Genomic DNA, 26,399 nt, shown 5'->3' with positions numbered 1-26,399 from the left:
AAGGTATAGGCTGAAGCCGAGGCTTATATTGCCCATCCTTTTTAAACATAACTCAGGTTTGAAACAAAACAAAGTATATTGTCAGACATTCATCCCCCCTTCCCCCAAAAAAATAGAAGAAAAAAGAAAACATCAGACTATTAATTTCAAAGAAAGAGTCTAAGCAAGGCTTAGCTTTTGCCTAAACTTTTGTATTGAAAGTATTGAAGAACAAAACAAAATAGCTAACTTATACTTAACTTAGACTTAACTAAGTAGTAATTGTGACAGGCCTGAGTGGAAGTTTTTCATTTTTTTGAACAGTGTTGCATGTCAGCGTTTCTAGAACAGATCATGTCCACTCAAACATAGTAGTTTTCATTGAATTAGTACATTACGATTATGTATTATTTAATATTCTGTGCGGCTGAGCCGAAAGCAGCAGGACCAGGAGTATTCCAATGTTGTCGTAGTGCTACCTTTACTCAAAGCAGAACTTTTTTCATCATATAACTGATCCTCACCAATGCTCATTATACGATGGCACTGTGTCGGTCCACTCACTCTGTGTGTGACTGTGCTAAATGTCTTTACTTAAGTAAAAATCACACCTGTGTGAACTGAGTGGTGCAACTCCCCTCTCCCCCTGCCTCTCTCTCTCTCTCTCTCTCTCTCTCTCTCTAATCAGATATCGCATTCTGGACCAATTGCAGGCGAGTAGTAGTAGTAGTATCGACCAATGCACAAGTTATATCGGAATCAGTGTCGCGAAGACTGTGGGGGCACAGTGGTGCAATCAGTGGCGCTGTCGCCTCACAGCAAGAAGGTGGGTTGGATTCCCACTGGGGATGCTGTGGGCGCTGGGAGTGTGTTCTCTCCTCAGTGCCCATATACCTATAGGTGGGTTTGGCAAAAGGGCCTTTCTGTGTGGAGTTTGCATGTTCTCACCGTGTCTCCTACGGTAGGGACCCTCACAAAAACATACAGTAATCCTGGTCTCTATACTGCCTCCCCCTGACCAACTGGGGCGCCTGATGCTGATGGAGAGGGAAAGGAACTGGTTGGAATAACGTGTTCCTTCCACTCGCTACTGGGGTAACCCTCCCCCCCCCTGTCAGGTGAAAAGAAGCGGCTTGGACTCATCTTACATTGAAGGAAGCATGAGGTCAGGCCGTTGCTCTCACCAGGTTTGCAGAGGGAGTGTAGCACATACACACACAACTGTAGCCCGAATGAGGTTAGAAACCCAGACGTAGCGTAAAATATGGAAATTATATGCTGATTTTGACAGCAGTTGCATGCTGAAAATAGCCGAATAGTCTATATTTTGCTATTTTTAGCATGCAACCATGACTTGTCTTTTAGTTCTACTAGATCTCTTCTCCATCCCTCCCTAACATTTTTGTCTAGTTTTTTGTTGACGAAATTGTCAGTATATTTGGTCTTAGTTTTAGTCATCATAGCTTAAATTTCATTTCGTTTTTATTTACTATTCGCCAGTGAATAAAAGGTAGTCGACAGACGCTTTTTGTCATAGTTTTAGTCGCCAAATTTAACACTGATGGAAACAAGCCCATGAACAACACCATGAAATGAGCTCAACAGCGTCTGCTCAGCTCTTCAAACGGAGCCAAAAGAGACAAGAGTCAAACAGAGGCAGAGAGACGCGTGCTCCAGATGTGAGGTGAGCAGATGTCAGGACAGCTGTTTTTGTTTTGTTCTGACAACCTACTCTCAACCTGTCACCCACCATCGCGTCTCAATATGTCGGTTGCATGTATGACTCGTTCTGAGTACAGAGCACACACATTTCTATCAGCTAATGGCTTATGAGTTCTGCACATCTGTCCAGCACAGTCACAGACTGCCAGGTCGGATATTGAATTGTCTTTTATGATAGTTATGCATTTTGGTTGCAGAACCCTATATCACATTAAACAACACCCATTCTAGCTTCCTCACACTTGCCCATTTATTTTTGAATTGAGTTTAAAATGTTACCACATCTGTTCTCGCATCTTCCTACATTTTGGATTTACTTGACCCTCACATGCCACCCCGCAAACTTAGAGCTTCGGACAAAGCACTGCTGAACACTCCAAAGTGCTAGCCTGGCTAATAAGCCAGACTAATATCACACAACACTGTCGCGGTATATTAGTCTGGGCTGGCTCCACTTGGATTTCATTTCCCGGGGGGCGGGTTCAAACATTTTCTCTTTGACGCAATTGGTCAGAGCTACTGTCAGTCAAAAGTCTCAAGCATTGAACGTCACTGTACCAAAGCCCGCCCATATTGCATACCGTGTCCCGATTGGTCCGACCTGTTCTCGGTTGTAGGAAAGAGGCGTGCTACTGAGCCTCGCCAGACCGTAATCCGCTGGTAGGCAATTTTTTTTGGCCAACGGCTGATTCGGTCTGGTTTATTAACCAGGCTACCAAAGTGCCACTTAGAGCCCCGATACTTTGGAATGCCTTGCCCGAGGAGATAAGGCTTGCTGAATCTCTGCCCCGTTTTAAATCCCACTTGAACTCACCGTTCAACCCCCAGCACAAATATTTGACAATTTCACAATTGTCTATATTCTGTACTGCATAACCGGGTGGGGCATGGATCGCCATTGTTACCGACTCATTGCTCTACAGCCGGCCTAGTTATTATAATTATAACAAAAATATTTTTGCCAGGGACCTAGCAAAGACCTCAGTGGTGTGCAGACCTTCTACTTCTCAACACTGCAACTAAACCTGATAGATTTTAGTCGACTACATCAACTACAACAACACCCAGAAACCCTAAGGTATAAGTGAATGTGATGCGATGTGTGTAGCACCCCGGTACCGTCTTAAAGGGAATGATGGGGCGTTTGAGTTTGTTAACTTAACCTCTGTATAACCCTGTATTTATAGAATAAACCACAAGGCTGAATAACTTGACTTTAACTGCAAACTAGCAGATCTACAAGCTCAGTATACCTATTTTTAAGAAATATACCAGACCACACTTTAAATGTAAATCAGATTTACTGATAGGGTTAATAGGTTATTTGCTTTGTTTAACCCTTTTTAAGTGTTAAGACAGTAATAAAAACATGAAATATACAATACAGTAGACAATACAATACAAGAATGGTAAACCCTTTTTAGAATGAACCAACAATAGGCCTTGTAGGCCTTGTAATATAACCAATTAGGCTCTAGCCTTTAAACCAGTGAAACCAAATAAACTCTACCTAATGTAGAGTCCCTTAATTACCTTCACAAAACCAAACACTCTTGACTTGGCTTAAAATAAAATATCAAAAACGCAACTCTTCAAAACCTGTAAGACTGTAAGACAAATCTGTACAAACTCCCTTTTACATTTACATGACCAAAATCAGAATCCTATTCCTAAATAGCGAGACAAAATACAAAACCCTAATACATTAAACACACAGTGGGCCCACACTCATACACACGCGCACACACACAAACCAAAAGTTGCAGGCCTGATCGTGGTGATGGTGGGGCGATGATGATTTGATCCTCCGTCCTTGTTGATGACTTGAGCAACAGCAAAAGTCCTACTCACAGTTCTTTGTCAGATCTGTTGAACAGTTCGTGAGATGGTGAGATGTGATGAAGCCGAGCAGACTGCAGGAACGTCGAATCCTCGTCAGGAACACACTCCAAAACACAGTCTCTTAGAATGAGCCAAAGTCTCCTCTTGTTGAGAAACTAACTTGCTTTCTTCACTCAGTCCAAACACATGTCACATTACCACTCACTTAAGACTTCTTATAACTCACTCAAACAAACAGACACAAGAATCATGCACTGTGCACTGTGCACCGAACTATCAGAACACTTCCACTTCACTTCTGTGTCATGTCAACCTGTGTCAGGTCATACTCTGGTGAATCTGTTCAGTAAAGTTCCACTCACTCAATATTCTCTCTCCTCCCCATTTCACCTAATTGAGAAACCCCCAATCAGAACACATCACTTGATCACACACCAATCAGAATGAAGAACTCCAGTACCTGGTTAACTGTCTCATTTACTCTTTGCTCACTAAACTCATTGGGCCTCATGCGCCAATAAGTTCCTAACTTTTCCTCTTACATTTCTTCCTAAGTGAATTCCTAAGAGAAGTCCAGTCAGATTCATGAAACGTTCTTAAGTAGGCAGAATTGTTCGTAAGCATGTTCTTATGATGATGAATCCAAATCCTCGTAACTTGAAGGGGTGTGCCAGTTCATTCAAATTATCATAGGTAGACGCCCCACATATCCTAATTAGCATCCTAATTACCATAGGGAACCGCCCCACCAATCCCATATAAGGCATTGGTAATTCACTTTCCTACCTGTGTTCACCCAGGTGGGTGTGGTTTTGCATGACTCCATGGCCTTGCCTGCAGTCACACCTGTGTGTGATTGCAGCTCACAGGACCTCACACATAGAAATAAAGTTGAGTGAAGTCAAGAATACCTAAACTAAAGTCTAAATATGGTGGAACACCAGACTCCAAACATTAAAAATCAATAATACTGTGGAGGTACTGAAGTGAACAGAAGTTTTCACATTTTCAATATTTCAATATTTTAATATTTTCAATATTCATGAATGTATTTTATTATTTATCTCACAATAGTCAACTGGGGGGGGGGGGGGGGGGGGGGGGTTATGTGGTGGGTATGGTGCGTTTGTTTGGGTTGGGTTGTGAACTCTAAACCAGGTTCTCAAACATTTTCATGTCAAGGACCCCCAAATTGACATGCATTCTGCAGACCCCCATATGAATTTTTTTTCTGCTAGGGTAATGTTTTGAAGATTTATCAAAATGTTTTGAAAATAGCCGATCTACAAGCTCAAAATGGGCAGTAATGGGACGCGTTTGTGAGCTTGTATATTGGCTATTTTCAAAGTATAAAATGGGATTAAAGTGGTAAAATATTCCATATTTTGCTGTGGACTGCCTGGAACTTCCTCAAGGACCCCTTGAGGTCCTCAGACCAAACTTTGAGCATCATGCAGATGGCGCTGTTTTCCCTTTATGTTTTCAGATTGCACTTAAGAACGAAAAAGGCACCCTAAGAGTGCTCCACAGTGTGCGTAGATTCTGTTCTTACCTACGAACAAATCACAGCTAAGAAAAGATTGAGGGATCCCAAAACCTTCTTAAAAACTTCCTAAGTGGGTCTAAGAACAAATTTCCTCTTAAGAACTTCTTAAGAACGGTTGGCGCATGAGGCCCAGTAACCCTGGAACACACCTGTTTAACATTGCACCTCGTTATTGGGGTTTTTCCACAGTCTCTCCTATGCATTTTACCCTTTAACTGCTATGAACGGCATGCATCGTTTTACACATAAGTCCTGTACTAAAACCAATTTATTTAGAGATCTATTTATAACAGACAACTTTTTATTAAAGGCATACATTTTTAACTTAGTCAACTGTTTTAGAATGACTTGTACTATGTATTACAATACAAGGGCTAAGGGCATGAAATAACCACTGGGCTACATGTGGAACATAGGGATGACCACTTTGAGAACCACTTCCCCAGTTTGACAATGCCCCCTCAGGCTCAGACTGATGCATCCATCTCAGCCTGCTGTATGTACATTGTGTTGCAGTTCTGGTCTAGGTTGTGTGTTGGAGAGGAGGGGCTGATGGAACGCATAGAGAACAAGGACAAATAGAGCGTGAGAGACAGAGAGAGGATGAAAGGTGAAAGAGAGAAAGAAAGAGAGAGAGAGAGAGAGAGAGAGAGAGTTTATATGTCACATCAGGATTAGCACCCTTCCTCTCAGACCATCTGGCTTCCCCTCTCACATCTGACAACACAACCATGCAGCTGAGAAGAAGTGACATCATCAACTGCATTCCATTCACTGCAAACTCAATAACTGTCCTTCTCTGTTTCATTCACTTTACTTAACCCACTTAGACTGGAGGCCGATTCTAAATGGCTTCTGAATCAGTTCTCTCAAACGTTTTCATGCCAAGGACCCCCAAATTGTATTTGGCTGCTGACCCCGTCTGAAAAACAAATAACTTAAATATTATGCAAAAAATAATTGCGATTATCTAAAATAATTGTGATTAGGCCTATTCTTGATTCTCTCTCTTGCCCCTCTCTCTCCCCAGGACTACCGCGTTAACATCTTCCTCCGCCAGCAGTGGAACGATCCTCGGTTGGCCTACACGGAGTACCCGGACGACTCTCTGGACCTGGACCCGTCCATGCTGGACTCCATCTGGAAGCCCGACTTGTTCTTCGCCAACGAGAAGGGAGCCCACTTCCACGAGGTCACCACGGACAACAAGCTGCTCCGGATATTCAAGAACGGAAATGTTCTGTACTCCATCAGGTGAGATTTTGGAGCAGTGTTGGGTTAAATTAGTATTGTGCTTAAATTATATATATATTTTTGTATCCACACTTTGTTTGTATTTTGGGATGCTTCATCACTCCATTATGTTTCAAAGACAAATATTGCTGTCCTACGGACTGTCTCTCTGTCACTCGATCATTGGCTCAGCCTCATTCTTCCTTGTTCTCGCTGTCTGTCTGTCTGTCTGTCTGTCTGTCTGTCTGTCTGTCTGTCTGTCTGTCTGTCTGTCTGTCTGTCTGTCTGTCTGTCTGTCTGTCAGACTAACACTGACTCTGTCGTGTCCCATGGATCTCAAGAACTTTCCCATGGATGTACAGACCTGCATTATGCAACTGGAGAGCTGTAAGTACGCACGCACGCACGCACGCACGTACGCACGCACGCACGCACGCACGCACGCACGCACACACACACACACACACACACACACACACACACATCCACACGTGGTCCATGTTGTGACTATTCTGATGGCAGACCCCTTGGTGCTATGTTTGATGTGGATTGGAGCAACGGTGCGCCTCGCAGGTCCACATGTATGCGTCCAGCCACCCGCTAGGCAATTTTAATATGGGAGTATTTGAAATCGGGCTCAAATGGTTAATTCATAATGTACTTTTTCCAAGTCAAAATAAATAAAAAATGTCTTAGATTTTTCCCTAAATTTTTATCCCACGATTTTGTAACCCATTTGCCTAAGCTGTAATCCCTGGTGCATACTCTCCCTCTGCCAACCTGGGGGGGAGCCTCAAAGTTAGCTCATGCTTCAATGCATGAGGAGTGAGCAGGCAGCTTCTTGTCACCTGCCATGGGGGAGTTTCCCCGGTTGGACGTAGCGCGTGGAAGGAACACATTATTCCAACCAGTTCCTTTCCCCTCCATCAGGCACCCTGGCTAACTAGGGGGAGGCAGTGTAGAGACCAGGATCACTGCTTGTTTTTTGTGAATGTATACCTACCCTATAGGGGACACGGGGAGAACATGCAACCTCCACACAGAAAGGCCCTTTTGCCAAACCCACCTCAGGTATATGAGCACTGATGACAGAGAGAACACGGCCCCAGCACCCACAGCGTCCCCAGCGGGAATCGAACACCGGACCTTCTAACTGATGTCTTTGAAATGTATACTGAAAGTCATATAGGTATCCAGAAAAATGCATACTCAAGTAAACTAAAAAACGTTATATAGGGTTTACTCTCCATGGATCACTGTGCGTTCAGTGTTCTCGGCATAGTGAAGACAGAGTCAACATTGCTACATGTGCTTTGACACGACGAGCAAACCCGGAAATAACTTGATCTATTTCAAGACACGGCATCTTGCTAATTACTGTTGAGGGGTCATGACTAATGCATCCATTGTGCTATGCAAGAGTGTAGCCTGGCCCTGAGGGGGCAACACACACACACACACACACACACACACATGGGCGCACACACGGGCGCACGCACGCACGCACGCACGCACGCACGCACAGGCTGGTGCTTCTGGGAGGTCATTCCTCCATTTTTAATTGAGCAATTGTTATTATGTTCACTATAGCAACTTATATTCAAGGCATATTTTACTACTAACTATTTGTATCATTGGCATGATTAATGTCATATTATTATCATTATTGAATCATATTATTACCATATAAGATGGTGATGGTGACCACAATATTCAAATTAATGCACACAGTTGAAAGCATTATGTTCACTCTTTCTTTCAGTTTGTGATTACAAGTCTCTTGAGAAAAATAAAGGGAAGCTCCGCACACTCAGATCTGCGCACAATACATTTTATTTAGCAAGCTTTCGGTCTACTGACCTTCTTCAGGCTGATTACAGTCTCTTAAAATAGAATTTAGACTTCTTTCCAGTATCGCTATATGGGAAATACATTTAGTATAGAACAGATTGGAAATAACGTAGTTATTAAATAACCAATGTGGTTATCACACACACACACACACACACACACACACACACACACACACACACACACACACACACACACACACACACACACACACACACACACAGACATGGTAAAAATGGTAAATGGTGCATTTATATAGCGCCTTTATCCAAGGCGCTTTACATAGATTGTGCATTACATTCACCCATTCACACACACATTCATACACCGATTGCGGCGGAAGCCATGCAAGGTACCAACCAGCACATCGGGAGCAATTTGGGGTTCAGTGTCTTGCCCAAGGACACTTCGACATGTAGACAGGAGGAGCCGGGATTCGAACCGCCGACCCATGGATCATTGGACGACCTGCTCTACCTCTTGAGCCACAGTCGCCCCCAGACATATTTCCTTTCCTTTTATTCCCTGTCTTTCTCCTTTCTTTTCCTATTAGGTTGTTACGCCCCCTAGTCTAGGGTTATGGGGCAACATAAAATGCAAAAAGACAATTGGAATAAAACTGAATGTATTTATTTACAGACCAAATGTGTAATAATGGCAAAAATATACAATAAACAGTAAACACACACCTAAGTTACCTAACAAAACCCAACTAGAAACACAAATCAAATGACAGAAATCAAAAGCACAAATAAAGAACTGTCCTTCTCAAGACTTGCAGACTGAGGCAGGTTACTAAATGAGTCTCTTCCAAATGTGCTCAAAGACCGGATGGTCACAGGTTTGGGTTGGGGTGAGAGGACAGGAGGACCGATTCCCTGCTGCCCTGAAGCTGACAGTCCTCTGATCAGACTTGTTTGTGAATGAGCTTTATAGTAGACTGGGTGTGGCCACCACCCAAGCCACTGCAGGTGTCATCAGAGCCAACCAATCTGTGATGATGGCCAATTCCCCACATCAGCTGGCAGTCTTCAGTGATCAGTCTCTCAATAGGCCTATCTCACAGCCTTTCCCCGCCCCCTTTTCTGAGCTAATGGTGTTGACGTGACGTGACGTGACGTGACCTTTTTCTGAAGGTAAACTTTATTCTATTCCACCTCAGAACACAGGAAACAATAGATAATAGCCTACCAAATAGCCTGATGCATAATTTAAAAAATATTAACGGGACCATACATAGTTAAAACAAAACAAAGTTAATCTAAGTAACGACCAACTGTCTACTTTAATCTGTAGTAAATCTGTAAAAAAGAGGGATATACACATCTGCACCTGCACCTTTGTACCCTCACATTGAATTCCCTAATAAGAAGAAAGAAGAAAAAGAGATAATCACTGCAGTAACTAAATGTCATGTTTTCTTCTTTTTTTGTGCAGTTGGTTACACCATGAATGACCTGATCTTTGAGTGGCAGGAGAATGGACCAGTCCAAGTGGCCGAGGGGCTGACCCTCCCCCAATTCCTCCTAAAGGACGAATTAGATATGAGATACTGTACCAAACATTACAACACAGGTACGGGCACGCACACACACACACACACACGCACACGCACACACACGTGCGCGCACACACACACACGCACACAACACACACACAACACACACACGACACACACATCACACACACGTGCACGCACGCACGCACGCACGCACGCACGCACGCACGCACGCACGCACGCACGCACGCACTTGATATGCTTTACCAGGCAGAAATCTCAATATTTTTATTTGATTTAAGGTTTTATTGACTGACTGAGCAGTGCATTGAGTAAAAAAAGGCTTATAAGTGACACATGGATGAGACACGAAATGTTTCCACAATTATGTGGGTTGCTCGATTGACGTGTGTGTGCGTACACATGGGCGTGTATGCAAGAGAGTTTTAGGTGTGGTTTTAGGTGTGTGCGGTGCATTGGGTTTTGAGTAGCATCAGTATCGTCAGTGTGAGTACTTTACACCCCAGTGCACAGCACTAAATGCTTTATAAGTTACCGGTCCATGGCTTTCTCATGCGTGCCAAACACTAAAGCCATCACAGAGCCATTTAGGCCGGCCGTACAGCATTACACACAGAATATTTAAACCGTATTTTACAGCCGTACAGGGAGAATATACAACACTGTCTAATGGCCACGGCAACATTTTCTATTCATCGCACCAGACAAAAAGCATTATTGTCAGGGGAATGAGCCACGTTCACTATACACACTGAAAGAAAAGGATTGTAAAGCATCAGTGATCAATTTGATTAAAAGGGATGCATGTGTTTATATACAGAGATAAAGGGATACGTGTTTAATGGGGATGTCCTGATACACTTTTTTTGTTCCCGATCCGATCCTGATACCACAATTTCTGTTAGCCGTTACCAATACTGAATACCGATACCAGTGTTGTGATCTCGTGTTGTGTTTATACAGTAGCTATCTAGCTATATATCTCTCAAAAGCAAACTCCACATTACCTGCCATTGTGTCAAACCCTTACCCCATGTGTCAGAACGGTGGTTAGACTGGCATATTTGCCGATACCGATATGACCTGATATGACAAATAAGGACCGATACAGTATCGGGACATCTCTAGTGTTTATATACAGGTATAGGTTTCTTTTTCTTTTCTTTCTTTTTTTTTGTTGGAGCTCTATTGTGATCTGGTGAGACAGAGGACGGCCGGAGAGACGGCAATCTGGGACTGGGGTGTTGAGGGTTGGCAGCCCAAACCACCACTTCCTCCCTGAGGAGGAACCAAAGCTACAGACTGCAGTAAAACCTGCAAGAAGGGTTTAAAGTCGTCCTCATATTGTGCCGAGGCTGAGATGTGTGCTGTTCAGCTGCAATGACGACGCAACGCACCAAAGGATTCTGTACTTGTGGTCTGACGAAGCAGGAGCCAGGCCCAGACACCTACAGTGCCTGGAGCCTCTTAGCGTCGCCAACATCTCATCAGCCATCTTCCCTATTGACTGTGTCTCAGTCTCGCAAGAGACAGTGGGGTGTCTGATCAGCCTTGGCCGGGTCGCCTGGAGGAGGATGTCTGTTGTAAGACCCAGAAACACCCAACGATTCCAGGTTACAACACTGATTATGTGTCCAAGTTTGTGCATCAGTAGATGTTTAATTTACTGATAGTAATCATTGTTGTAGTGTGTTTGTTCAGTAACAGTGTTACATATCTCTATATTGTGATAGCAGTCATTGCTATAGACTATAGAGTGTTTGTTCAGTAACAGTGTTAAATAGCTCTATTTTGATGGCAGTCATTGCTAGAATAGTGTTTGTTTAGTAACAGTGTTAAAGCTCTATATTTTGATGGCAGTCATTGCTATAGAGTGTTTGTTCGTTCAGTAACAGTGTTAAATATAGCTCTATATTGTGATGTTCAGTAACAGGGGTCTCATAGAGAGCCCAGGAGAGCGCTTTGCCTGGTTGTGGTCGTAGTATGAACCGATTGTGGCTGGGGTGGTGTCCTTGATACGGTGAGCTTTGACGGAACCTGTACAGTTGCTACTGAGCCTTTTTCCTCACATGCGTGGTGTGTGTGTCCCACTTGAGCTCCTCCTCGATGTGTACACCGAGGAACTTTAAATTGCTGACCCTCTCCACTGCAACGTGACGTGCCAGTGACGTCACCACTTCCCTGTGTAGCCAGACATTGTTCTCAATCCGGCCGCTCACCGTCATGGCATCAGCATACATGATGTTGACATTACAGCAAAGCTGTGCGTGGCTGTGCGGACGACATCAGCCTACTCTCTGACAACGTGCAGCAAGCACAGTAACTCCTGACCAGAGTGGAGTCCGAGTGTGCCAAGGTGGGCCTCAGGTTAAATACCAAGAAAACTGAGGTTATCACCTATAACATCTCAGACAGGAGGAACTGTGCTGAAGGAAGTCAAGGACTTCAAGTACCTGGGCTGGGCTCATGGGTCAACTCAACCGAGCAGGAAAGTGAGGAAGGCACACCAGTGTATGGAACTCCAATCTCCCCTGACAAATCAAATTCAGCTTCTTCTATGCAACGGTGGAATCTGTTCTATATACGGCAGCGAATGCTGTATCCTGAAGCCAACCCTGCAGAAGTCTCTAGATGGGTGCTACACCAGAATGTTGTGTGCAGTACATAACATCAGCAAGAGCGTACATGTTACCAAAAATACCCTGTATGAGGGAATACCAAGGGTGAGCCAGAAAGTAGCAGCCAGGAGAATGAGACTAGCAGGACACTGCTAGTGCTAAGACATCAAGAACTGCCAGCCAGCAAAGTAGTGCTGTGGGAACCAACACATGGGCAAGAGGACGTTCCACATTAACATATGTGGATATACTCAAGAAAGACGCAGGAGTGCAAAGCACCAACGAGCTGGCCAGATGTATGGCAAACCGGGATGACTGGAAGTGACGATGGAGGGCTTGTCTGAGGACGACCAGAGAGAGAGTGCAGTGTCTAGAGCAGGGGTGCCCAAAAGGTTGAGTACATCACAAAGGCCATGCAGGTAGACCACTTGACATGGCCCTGAAAATATAATTTAAATAAGATATAAAAATAGATATAAAATATAAAAATATTTTTGAAATCTGCCACTTGAATTAAGGTGACTTGATTGACATGAAAAACAGGCCTGTCAGCTCAAACCAGAAATGCAATATACGTTTTCAAGAAGGTTGCCCACAAATGTCAGTAGCATTAAGAAGTTTTATAAAAATAAAAAATAAAAAAAATAAGAATTCCATTTCCCCCTCTATTCCCATTCCAAGTGTGTTTGTCTTATAACGACAGCACTGCTATTCCAAAGCCCCTCACGTATACATTTTTAAACTAGTTTCAGCAATGAGATCTTAATTTTTGGTGGGTTGAGCTGGTCATTTTGAAAGTCCAAAAACTGTGGGCACCCCTGATCTACTGCACTGGTTCCCCAAACAGTGGGTCGGGACCCATTTGTGGGTCACGGATGAATTTGTATGGGTCACAAATCGATTAAAAAGTTCTTCTTCCACAACTACTATTTTTTTTTAAACTTTTTTTTACTGGTAAAAATGGTAGGGGCCCTTTTTTACCCCTGCATGATGTCTGTGTGTGCACGTGGCATGCGTGTTGGTCGTCTTCATCTCCTCAGTTGGTGCTGACCTCCGGCAGGTCGTTATGTGGTTGAGCACTTCTCCCGCCACCATGGACTAAAGGTCATCTGTAGCTATCAGTTACGTACCACCATTCAAACCCCTGTGTGTTTGTGCACTCAAGTGTGTGTGTGCGTGTGTGTGTGTGTGTGCGTGCGTGAGTGCTTGCACATAAGCAGCAATCAGAGCGTTGACATTTGCAGCGCGTCTTACCTTGTGAATAATGGAGATGGCCACAGCTGCAAGTTTGATAAAGTATGTGTGCACGCGTCTCTGTGTGTGTGTGTGTGTGTGTGTGTGTGTGTGTGTGTGTGTGTGTGTGTGTGTGTGTGTGTGTGTGTGTGTGTGTGTGTGTGTGTGTGTGTGTGTGTGTGTGTGTGTGTGTGTGTGTGTGTGTGTCGGCCACAGCGAGGATAAGTAAGGATAAGTGAGTCAGTGCTTGTAAGTGTATGTTGTAGAGGCTAAGTAGAGTAGAGTACCACATATACCACATCCGACTCTGCATAATGAAAGCCCCCAAGTGCCACCGGGGAGAGAGAGAGAGAGAGAGAGAGAGAGAGAGAGAGAGAGAGAGAGAGAGAGAGAGAGAGAGAGAGAGAGAGAGAGAGAGAGAGAGAGAGAGAGAGAGAGAGAGAGAGAGAGTGGAGGCGACACGATGACACAAAACAGGGATGTCATTTCAGAGAAAAAAACACTGGGGGGGGGGGGGGCAAAAAAGTAAGTACACTGAAAGGAACACTTCAGCCATGTTCAACCTTATCATATCATATCATTAGTATCATTCATATCATCATTCATATCACTGGTCCTCACAAATGCTGATTTTAAGATGGCACCATACCTGTCTGCTACCTCTGTCTCAGATTGTGGACTGCGGACAGTTTAGAAACCTGCCTAAAGCAGGTTTATGTAGTTTTAGTATAGTCTTTTGAATAAAGATGAATTTAGTTTTTGTCATATTTTAGTTATCTGACAAGTTTTAGTTTAGTTTTAGTTGACTAAATATAAGATTTTAGAGTGTATTATATCTACAGTTGATTTTGTCGACAAAAATGTATTTTGCCGGGCCTTGATGGCGTCCATTGCTTAATTTGTAAGTCAATAGGCGCTGGAGCACAGACGTGTGGGCGTGCATGTGCGTTTATTCAGCATTTTTTGGCGGTATGAATGATACTACTGTAGGTTGCTAGGTGACTAATACAACCGAAAATGAACCGGAAGTGTAAACTCTGCCTCCATCCGCCTCAACGTTATCAGATGTAGAAAATTACATTTATCTCGGATTCTATTCCCAGATTGCGTTTTTGGTCAAAACAAGCTATATCCAAAGGCCCGTAACCAGAGACATGGTGGGCCCATAATTCAGCCCCGGGAAGTGGAGTTGCGGAGGCCCTCTAGGTTCCGTTCGGGAGTTGTCCCGAATTTCCCAATGGCCAGCACGTCTCTGCCCGTAACTAAAGTCCGCCCCTACAGACAGCCTTTATTGCTTACAAGTATACTCAAATGCAAAATAATTACTCTCTCCCCAATGTAGTCGTTATGTCGATTCATTCCTCATTAATGTGTGTTGTCACTGCTGTTATATTCTACTGTACTCAGCCTCTGTCACACGTATACTGACTCACTTAATCTTACTGTGGTTGACACGCACGTACACACGCACACACGCAAACAATTTGACTTATCAAATGTGACTAGTCAAATTTAATCGTCAAATTGACTAGTCAGGTTTCATCTTGCATGCGGTCAGAGATGATGACTCACAGTTTGTTAAATCACAACAGTTGATCATGTTTATAAAGTTTGTCATGTATATGTCTTTCATAGCAGTGGCAGCAATTCCATCGTTTTAAACATGAGGCTGATTCCACAAACGCCTTTATAGTTCCACGTTTATATGTAGTCTATTTGGCCGCGAACCACCATCTGTGTTAAAAAATGTTTTAAACACTTAAAAATGCTGATGTATACAAGCTTGTACATTTTGTACATCTGCTATTTTGCGAACCACTGTTCTCACTTCTAAGAGTTTTCTGAAAAAAAGTTGAAATATAAAATGACAGCTGAGTTTGGTTAATGACATCGATGAGTGCAGTTGTTGGCCTACCTACTGTAGACACATGAGCGTGTAAAAGCCACACTAAAAGCACACTAGCTAGTTTGGCTGAGTGAAATTCTACATTTCATACTTTTTGGGGGCTTTCTTGTTATCTCTCTCCAAGTTATGTAGGAAGAGTTTTAATGGAACCACAACAACTCCTGTTACAACATGCAAAGGACATTATTATCACATCAAGCCTTTCAGCTCACTGCTTCACATTGTCGTTGCTGTCGGGCAGAAACCTCATATCTCCAGATTTAGTTTTCTGTTGATGTTTTCCCCCATCAATTAATGTCCTACTTCATCACCACCAGTGGTGGAAAAAGTACTCCGATGTTTACTTAAATAAAAGTATCAATACTGCAATGTAGAAATAGCCTACTCTGTTACAAGTAAAAGCCAAGAATTCAAAATGTACTTGAGTAAAAGTAAAATTATACTACTATTGTACAGAATGTCCCATTTAATGTAGATTGTCTATTTTCAAATGGGCCTAAATGTATATATATATGGCTGAAGTGGTTAATGTATGTTTTGTAATAATAATTGTAGTGGAGTAGAGGTACACTATTTACCTGTGAGATGTAGTGGAGTAGAAGTAAAAGTAGGCTACTTGGAATTGGAAATACTCAAGTAAAGTAAAACATGCCCCCTGGCAGTTAGGGGGTTAAATGTCCTGCTCAGGGACAAGGCCCCTTTTCCACCGGGGTCTTTTTTCATGCTTAATATTGAACCAGTTCAGACTTGTTTCCACTGAAAATGAATTGGTTCAGAACCATAAAAGTTGGTACAGAACTGGAACAAAAAAATACTTCATTTTCTTGCCCTGAACTGGGAACCAAAGTTGGTGCACCATATTCTACAGGTTGGAAGATGAAGCAAAATGTGTTGTTAATATGGCATAAAGATCTGTTTAACCACTCTAACCCCAAATTGGCTATTTGAAAATATTCTACAAGCTCACAAGACATTGCATTTTCAAAAAATCTTAAATTTTTTAGACATTTTAAACGGCACAAATCTTGTATGGGGTCCCTGGCACCAAATATTTTCAGAGGAGGGTCTGCGGTCAAACACTAATTTGGGAGTTCTTGAAATGAAAAGTTTGAGAACCATGCACTCAGCTATGGCCGCCCCAAATTAAAATGTAATATAATGCCTCATGGGCCGTGGCTCAGCGGTCCAGGCACCTTGGCTGGTAATCCAGTCTGGCAGTGTGCTCATGGGCCGTGGCTCAGCGGTCCAGGCACCTTGGCTGGTAATCCAGTCTGGCAGTGTGCCGCGGGTTCTATTCCACTCCCGATCACGACTTTACTGCATGTCACCGCCCATCTCTCTCCCCATTTCCTGTCAGCCTTACTGTCTATCCCTCCATAAGGCAAAAAAAAAAAAACATCTTTAAAAAAAATAATAATAATATAATTGGAAACAATACAATTGCAAATAGCTGCAAATAGTCATACCACAAGCTCACACCATGTGATTTACACTCGGGGAAGAAACTTATTATTCTAACTTTTTGTGGTTTAAATTACCGCCCTACTTGATCATATACTAGCGTCAGACAAAAGTATCAAAAGTGGAAAATCTACAAGCTCGAAATGAGGTGCGAAGCGGTGCACTTTGAGCTTGTAGATCTGCTACTTTTGCGTTTTTTTTTAATTTGAATCACGAAAAGAGAACAGTTTTGGACATATAAAGAGGTTTCCACCCGGCAGAGACGATGTAGAACCAAAGCTTGTAGACCTTTTTTTTTTGGCCATTTTCAATGAATAAACTCAAATTATTCCCTTTTTTGTATTTTGTATTTATTTTATTATAATCATTTTGTTTTATCAATACATGATTTATGTATTTATTTTAGGAGGGACACCAGGTTCAAAGAAGTTCAACCAACTCAACTGTTCAACAGTAATAGTTTTGTCAACAAATGAAAAAAAAGGGAAAAAATGAAACGAGGTGAAAAAAAGACAATACATGAAAGCAAAAAAGCGACACTACCATGGCACGGAAACAATGCGAGAGAGATGCGCGGCGAGAGAGAGGAGTGATAATTGAAAAAGCGTGTTTCTTCTGCTCTCGTTGTCAATTATGTATCCTTCCATTCCTGCCTATAGCTGGTGGCTTTCACACTTCTCACACACACACACACACACACACGCACACGCACACGCACACACACACACACACACACACACACACACACACACACACACACACACACACACACACACACACACACACACACACACACACACACACACGGGTGAAGAATTTGTCACATTGCATCCATCAGTCTGTACAAGGATTCAATACACCTAAGGACACACATATGGCACCTTCTCCTCCATACATACAGTCAAACTGCCTATAACAGCTATATTTGGCAAGTTGTTTGGCTTTGCTCTCAGTTTAGGTACATGGCCCAGGTTTCCAAATATCAGTACGGATAATCTACATACAGTATGTACCCAAGGTTTGTTATGATTCTAAATAACGGTTGGAATGATTATCTTGAAATGTCTGGTCCATGTACAAATCAAAGTACAGCCCACCCCCAGAATCAAGACCTGCTTGTGACTGGTGTCAACAAAAAACTGCTGTCAAAAACAAACAAACATTGAATTTATACATTGCTGCACTGGATGGCATACATTATTGAACTGCATCAGACCCTACAGGTCAACAGTATGGTCGTGGCGAGCAATGTACAAATGTTGTAAATGCACGGCATCCATTAGTTATGTGTACAATGGATTCAGAATCATGATGGTTTATACAGAGTGGAGTATGGATGTCAGCATACCAGACTGACAGATTGTACTTGGTTGGTAATATTTGCAGTCTTGCTTTGATGGTGAATTTTAAAACATTCTCCCCAATAACAGCATTTTTGTACATCAAATGTGAAGCAGAATGATCAGCGGAATCAACACAGGCCAATTTTCCCTGCAGTCGAAGTCCATCCCATATGTTGGGCCTCAGTCAATCCAAACCCCTAAACCTACCTTCTAAATATCTAAACCTACTGTACCAACCTGAATCTTTTCCTAATTGAAAAATGTGTTACAGCCACAGCCTAGCTGGAACTGGACTGCAACATGAATGCGATGGACCCCTCTTAAAACCTCTCAAATGAACCACCAGCAAACAGGAGTACAGTGTTTCCATGGGTTTTATTTCGTCTTTAGGGGGGGGGGGGAGTCTGAGCAGCAAAACAACACAAAATCAACACTAACTATTCTAACCCTAACTGAACTGTCCGGAATCAACAAAGGAAAATACATGTACCACAGACGAAAAACAGTCTAAGTCCAAATTTCAGACTGACCCCTCCACGAAAAGGCCTCGTTGTCCTGAACCCTTATCTATCATTTATATATTATGGATCAATAGTGTGGACTTAGACTGTTATTCGTCTGTGGTACTCATTACTAAACATTAGAAAACTGTGCCCCAAAATAAACCCCCCCCCCCACCCTTACCAAACCCGACTGGTTATATCGATATTGGTTATATATTTTAACCATAAAACATTGTGGGACAATTTGGTCAATAATACAATTACACACGCACAAGCGCATACACGCACACCATTAGTTTAAAAGCTTTGCATGCTTATTGCATACAGTACATCATAATCCTATTTTTCTGCTGTAGTGTGTGTGTGTGTACGTGTGTGTGTGTGTGTGTGTGTGTGTGTGTGTGTGTGTGTGTGTGTGTGTGTGTGTGTGTGTGTGTGCGTGCGTGTGTGCACATTTGTGTTTTCCGCATGGCCAAAATATTTGATCCTAGTACAGACATGTTTGATGAAGCCTGGACGAAATGGAGATAATATAGAGTACCGCGCGCTGATGTGTGTGTGTGTGTGTGTGTGTGTGTGTGTGTGTGTGTGTGTGTGTGTGTGTGTGTGTGTGTGTGTGTGTGTGTGTGTGTGTGTGTGTGTGTGTGTGTGTGTGTGTGTGTGTGAGACAGAGAGAGAGAGAGACCGACCTCATGGGTTTGGTGCACACAGACATGATGGGTAAGGACATATTCCTGCCCACTGGCCTTAAGGCCACTAGCAGTTAGGATGGGTCACATGCAGAGGGGACACTTTGTGCCAGCTGAGATGGGTTCACGAGGGACACATTTTCTGAGCAATCCTAATTGCCCCACATCCGTAGGCCTGAGGGAGGGTGGGAGAACTCATTTTGTTTCTCTCTAAAGCAGTGGTTCTCAACCTTTTTTCACCAAGTACCACCTCGGGCGGACGGACGGACGGACAGACAGACACACACGAGAGGGAGACTTTCACTCTCTCTCTCTCTCTCTCTCTCACACACACACACACACACACACACACACACACACACACACACACACACACACACACACACACACACACACACACACACACAGAGTGAGAAGTTTTACTTTTACTGTGGTTTCGCGATGCGCAAATTGCTGGGACCACAACACCATGCAGCCTGGATGTCGTTTCACTGGAGCAATAGTGCTGTAGGTCCGTCCGTTGCCACCTTTAGTTTGTTGTGATCCGTGAACACTTCGTCGGCAGTGCTCAGCACAAAGCCAACAACAAAACTTGCAACCCCCCACCCGGGCCACCCCCTCCTTTTTCATGTTCGGGAAGATTTCTCGTACCACCAGAGGAGGTCTTTTGTACCACCAGTGGTACGCGTTAACCTGACTCCGCCAGATGGGGCAGCAGAGAGTACACTGGGTTGCTGCCCCATCTGGCGGAGTCAGGTTTGGTACGCGTACCATAGTTTACACACTACCATTAAGACCTGAGGCCGATTCTACAAATGTCTTCTAAATGTGAGTGGTTCTCAAACCTTTTCATGTCAAGGACCCTCAAAATGATGTATTTGGCTGCCGATATATTGTTCCAGAGACCCCCAGAAGATTTGAGTTAAAAATATTTGCTTAAAAAAACATACATATTCAAAGATTTGCACACGTTTTCACAATTTAAAAAACAAATAGCACATTTACAAGCTTGAATATTCGCCAAAGTCTAAAATAATGCTTTTAGCAAAAATCTAGAATGACACAGATGCTTTCCCGGTCTTATTGAGTTAAGTGAAAGTATTAATACCACAAGGTAGAAATAATCTGTAAAGTAAAAGTCCAGTATTCATGTATCATGTATTCAGTATGAGTAAAAGTACGCATAGCCGAAGTATATAAAAAGTAGTTGAAATAGTAATAATATTCAAAATACAAAGTAACTACTAACCAAAGTTTTTAAATAATTGTAGTGGAGTAAAAAATACTTTAGATTGAATGACTTAATGCTGCACTCCATGTCGCTACACTGCATCCATCTACTGTAGGAATGTGTGGTGTGTGTCTGTATGTGTCAGGGTGTGGTCATGAGGTCAAATTAAGTGTATGTAAACAGCACCCAACTCTGACATCATCTGACATGCTAGAGGTGCTGTCACCCTGGGTCATGGCATAATTTTTTGTCATTGAATTTCTCCATAGAGTAACTGTGTTACAAAGATAAATGCCTATTCACACTCCAGTTTTAGTTGATAAGCAACTCACCTTCACCTAAACGGTGATAACGAGTTGAGGCCATCATACTTGTGGTGATGTCCTTGAGCTGTGACCCCGCCTCCCTCTAGTTCAGATGCCCACCCAACTTCTAGACCAATCAGTGAACGGGGATAGACTAGAGGGAAAGAGATGGGTATTAGTTTGCCTCTTATAGAAAAATAAAAGTTACTGTCGCGCGTGCCAAGCTGTCATTCTCTTGTATTATAGGCAGGCGGGGCGTTACTCGGACGTAGAAAGAAATCACGCAGTGACGTACTGTGATGTTGTAGTTTTCTAACTTTAGAAAACAACACCGTGGTGAGTTGCTTATCACCTAAAACTGCAGTATGAATGGAAACACAGACATTATCAAATGTAACTCAGGATAAACGACATACCAGACAGAATGGCTGATTTCTTTACACAGTTCTAACATGGCACAATCTAAGAATTCACCATGGGATTTTTCAATGGAAAGAAATGCTTTGACGAGTGTGCTTCGAGTGACGTTTCCTATTGTATCTTGGTGTTTACTCATTTAAATCCATGATTAGTCAATAAGTTCTCTCTTAAAAGACAAATCCTACACTATCCATGTAATATTTCACACAGATCAATTTTTTGACTAAATAACCTACTTACTGTATCGTGTGTGTGTGTGTGTGTGTGTGTGTGTGTGTGTGTGTGTGTGTGTGTGTGTGTGTGTGTGTGTGTGTGTGTGTGTGTGTGTACACAGGTAAATTCACCTGCATCGAGGTGCGGTTCCACCTGGAGCGTCAGATGGGATACTACCTGATCCAGATGTACATCCCATCTCTTCTCATCGTCATCCTGTCCTGGGTGGGTAGCCCTGTCTACAGTTATACAGTCCTGGGTGGGTAGCTCTGTCTACAGTTATACAGTCCTGGGTGGGTAGCTCTGTCTACAGTTATACAGTCCTGGGTGGGTAGCCCTGTCTACAGTTATACAGTCCTGGGTGGGTAGCCCCGTCTACAGTTATACAGTCCTGGGTGGGTAGCCCCGTCTACAGTTATACAGTCCTGGGTGGGTAGCCCTGTCTACAGTTATACAGTCCTGGGTGGGTAGCCCTGTCTACAGTTATACAGTCCTGGGTGGGTAGCCCTGTCTACAGTTATACAGTCCTGGGTGGGTAGCCCTGTCTACAGTTATACAGTCCTGGGTGGGTAGCCCTGTCTACAGTTATACAGTCCTGGGTGGGTAGCCCTGTCTACAGTTATACAGTCCTGGGTGGGTAGCCCTGTCTACAGTTATACAGTCCTGGGTGGGTAGCTCTGTCTACAGTTATACAGTCCTGGGTGGGTAGCCCTGTCTACAGTTATACAGTCCTGGGTGGGTAGCCCTGTCAATACAGTCGCAGGTTACTATGGAAACCTGGAAACCTGTCAGTCAGTCCATCACACATCGTGCCACGCTCCATATATGGCCAATACAGAATTAATTCCATATGTTGATCTGATCTCATCTGACCTCATCAAACCCTGTGCACTCAAGACACTGCCCCCGCTGCCACCCTTAGATCTCCATATATGGAGCTGAGCTGCATATCACACCCTGTACACTCAAGACACGCTCCATATATGTCCAGTACAGACAGAATTCATTCCATATGTTGATCTGAACCCCCATGCCAAAGCGCCAGCACTCGCCCAGCAGTCTGCCGTCACACAGGCGGATGCGTGCACACAACCTCCTCAGGGAGTCTTACAGCTGGTATTTTAGAAAGCTATTTTAGATAAATCTGGTTCTTGTAATAACTTTAACATCATGATCTGAGGCTGATAATACAAATGCATTCTAAATCAGTGGTTCTCAAACTTTGATGTGCCAATTAAATATCCCCGATATGATGAGAAATCACACCTGTGTGAACTGAGTGGTGTAAGGTATTATATAGCCTGATCAGCTGTGGTCTGACGTAATGAAATCACACCCGTGTGAACTGAGTGACCATAGCAACCATGCTCATTTTTTTGGTACGAACAAACACGTGGACACGTAAACTAACAAAGCCAGTTTTGGAGTGGTTTACACCACTCAAAAAGAGAGAGAGAGAGGGGGGGGGGGGGGGGGGGGAGGGAGGGAGAGAGAGAGAGGCTGAGCTTTGCATAACGTTTGTGCCTATATAAGTGGGAACGTATAGATGAAAAAGATCACACGTGTGAAGTGAGGGGCGCTCTTATTCATCGTACATTATCATGACATAACATGTCGATTTGCTCAGACACATATGACGTAAATTCTCCGTTCATTGTCAATGGAATTTAATGTTAATGTTAGCCCAAAACGCCGATTTTCTCAGACACATGACGTAAATTCTCCTTTCATTGTCAATGGCAAATGTGACAAGAGTTAGGACAAAAAGCTGTATATAGGAGGCCCTCAGAAATAGTATGAGGTCTGGGGGAGAGAGAGGGGAGAGAGAGCAGGGGAAGAGAGGGGGAGAGAGAGCAGGGGAAGAGAGGGGGAGAGAGGGAGGAGTGAGAGGAGAGAGAGGTTACTAGATCTGAGGGCCGCGTAGCGGTCCGAACCTCTAGTGTACTCACAATGCACTCAAACAAATTCGCCGCATTCAGCAAAAGAATATCGTAAAATCCCCAAATGTTAGTATTGTGATTGGCAAATTGAGTGGCAAAGTGAGTTTAACGCCATTTGACCTCGTTTAATGCAGAGGTTCCCAACCACTGGTACGTGTACCTGTGCTGGTACAGTATATGGGACATGTCCCACTGGTACGTGTACCTGTGCTGGTACAGTATATGGGACATGTCCCACTGGTACGTGTACCTGTGCTGGTACAGTATATGGGACATGTCCCACTGGTACCTGTGCTGGTACAGTATATGGGACATGTCCCACTGGTACATGCACCTGTGCTGGTACAGTATATGGGACATGTCCCACTGGTACGTGTACCTGTGCTGGTACAGTATATGGGACATGTCCCACTGGTACGTGTACCTGTGCTGGTACAGTATATGGGACATGTCCCACTGGTACGTGTACCTGTGCTGGTACAGTATATGGGACATGTCCCACTGGTACGTGTACCTGTGCTGGTACAGTATATGGGACATGTCCCACTGGTACGTGTACCTGTGATGGTACAGTATATGGGACATGTCCCACTGGTACGTGTACCTGTGCTGGTACAGTATATGGGACATGTCCCACTGGTACGTGCACCTGTGCTGGTACAGTATATGGGACATGTCCCACTGGTACGTGCACCTGTGCTGGTACAGTATATGGGACATGTCCCACTGGTACGTGTACCTGTGCTGGTACAGTATATGGGACATGTCCCACTGGTACGTGTACCTGTGCTGGTACAGTATATGGGACATGTCCCACTGGTACGTGTACCTGTGCTGGTACAGTATATGGGACATGTCCCACTGGTACGTGCACCTGTGCTGGTACAGTATATGGGACATGTCCCACTGGTACGTGCACCTGTGCTGGTACAGTATATGGGACATGTCCCACTGGTACGTGTACCTGTGCTGGTACAGTATATGGGACATGTCCCACTGGTACGCGAGAAGGGAATCCCAAGTTTTCCCGACCATGAATCCATAAACCGTTCGTCACCAGGATCAATGACAATGTTCAAAGACTATGATATATAATATAACATTATGTTGTGATTAATAATATAGCAGCAGGCAGGCTACTTGAGACCAGTCAATAAATTGTCTTCCGTGTTTTGGTACAATGATGCACGACCGCAACGCTACTACTACTTTGGGATGTTCAGCAATTATTACATTTCATGGTGTTACAGGTATCTTTCTGGATCAACATGGACGCTGCTCCGGCCAGGGTGGCCCTGGGCATCACCACCGTGCTCACCATGACGACACAGAGCTCGGGATCCAGGACCTCTCTACCCAAGGTACACAGGAAGTGGTGACCTTGACCTCAACTGAAACCGGATGTCGGTATATCAGCTGCCTTAGTCTCACCACATGTTTAGGAAGATAGTCCATTTTGATCTAGAGAGACCCCCAGAAGTGAATATGTGTGTTTCTCTTCTACCCCGGATTTGAACCCGGTTTGTATGCTGACATAGTAACCATTGAGCTAATAGAGCCAGCCTGCATGTCCGGGGGATGAATTGAATCTTGACCATCAGGTTAAAATTGGTGTCAGATCCTGTGTCAGGTGATCCATGACCTTTGACCTGATCTATAGGTCTTAGAAAAGCAGGGAGACAAAATACAACCATCCCAATTGTAGAAATGATCAGCATACTCTACCATACATATTGTAACATACTCTAGCATACATATTGTAACATACTCTAGCATACATATTGTAACATACTCTAGCATACATATTGTAACATACTCTAGCATACATATTGTAACATACTCTAGCATACATATTGTAACATACTCTAGCATACATATTGTAACATACTCTAGCATACATATTGTAACATACTCTACCATACATATTGTAACATACTCTACCATACATATTGTAACATACTCTACCATACATATTGTAACATACTCTACCATACATATTGTAACATACTCTACCATACATATTGTAACATACTCTAGCATACATATTGTAACATACTCTAGCATACATATTGTAACATACTCTAGCATACATATTGTAACATACTCTAGCATACATATTGTAACATACTCTACCATACATATTGTAACATACTCTACCATACATATTGTAACATACTCTACCATACATATTGTAACATACTCTACCATACATATTGTATAAGTTATATATTGTATTTCCATACTCTAGCATACATATTGTAACATACTCTACCATACATATTGTAACATACTCTACCATACATATTGTAACATACTCTACCATACATATTGTATAAGTTATATATTGTATTTCCATACTCTAGCATACATATTGTATAAGTTATACATTGTATTTCCATACTCTAGCATACATATTGTAACATACTCTACCATACATATTGTATAAGTTACAGTATATACTGTATTTCCATACACTACCATATTGTAACATACTCTACCATATACAGATTGTAGAAGTTATATCGTATTAACATATTCCACCATACAGACAAAATTACATTTCTGAGGCTTTAAGTGGTAAACTCATTAGCGAATGATATTGGAGGGTGACTGACTGACTGCCATGACTAAACTATGGCAGCACTCCCTATGTGTTCTGCACCAGCTTGGCTGATGGCTTTTAAAAGTGTGATATAGATGGATTATATACGGTACCATATACGCGTGTGTGTGTGTGTGTGTGTGTGTGTGTGTGTGTGTGTGTGTGTGTGTGTGTGTGTGTGTGTGTGTGTGTGTGTGTGTGTGTGTGTGTGTGTGTGTGTGTGTGTGTGTGAGAGAGAGAGAG

At 43.2% G+C, this 26,399-nt stretch overlaps 1 protein-coding gene across 1 annotated transcript in view; it reads left to right on the top strand.

The window, feature by feature from the left end:
• The window catches only part of LOC306921208 (glycine receptor subunit alphaZ1-like), a gene marked incomplete at its 5' end in the record, with an annotated part of 49,293 nt that overhangs the window by 8,716 nt on the left and 14,178 nt on the right, over window positions 1–26,399 (top strand). The window contains 5 exons of the mRNA XM_079498319.1: window positions 6,120–6,343; window positions 6,627–6,709; window positions 9,611–9,748; window positions 21,736–21,839; window positions 24,805–24,915. Coding sequence (XP_079354445.1) covers window positions 6,120–6,343; window positions 6,627–6,709; window positions 9,611–9,748; window positions 21,736–21,839; window positions 24,805–24,915 — 660 coding nt within the window. The remainder of the gene's footprint in view (window positions 1–6,119; window positions 6,344–6,626; window positions 6,710–9,610; window positions 9,749–21,735; window positions 21,840–24,804; window positions 24,916–26,399) is intronic.

The sequence above is a fragment of the Electrona antarctica genome, assembly GCF_951216825.1.
Source record: "Electrona antarctica genome assembly, chromosome: 4".
NCBI lineage: Eukaryota > Metazoa > Chordata > Actinopteri > Myctophiformes > Myctophidae > Electrona > Electrona antarctica.
This window is presented reverse-complemented; position numbering and strand designations above follow the sequence as displayed.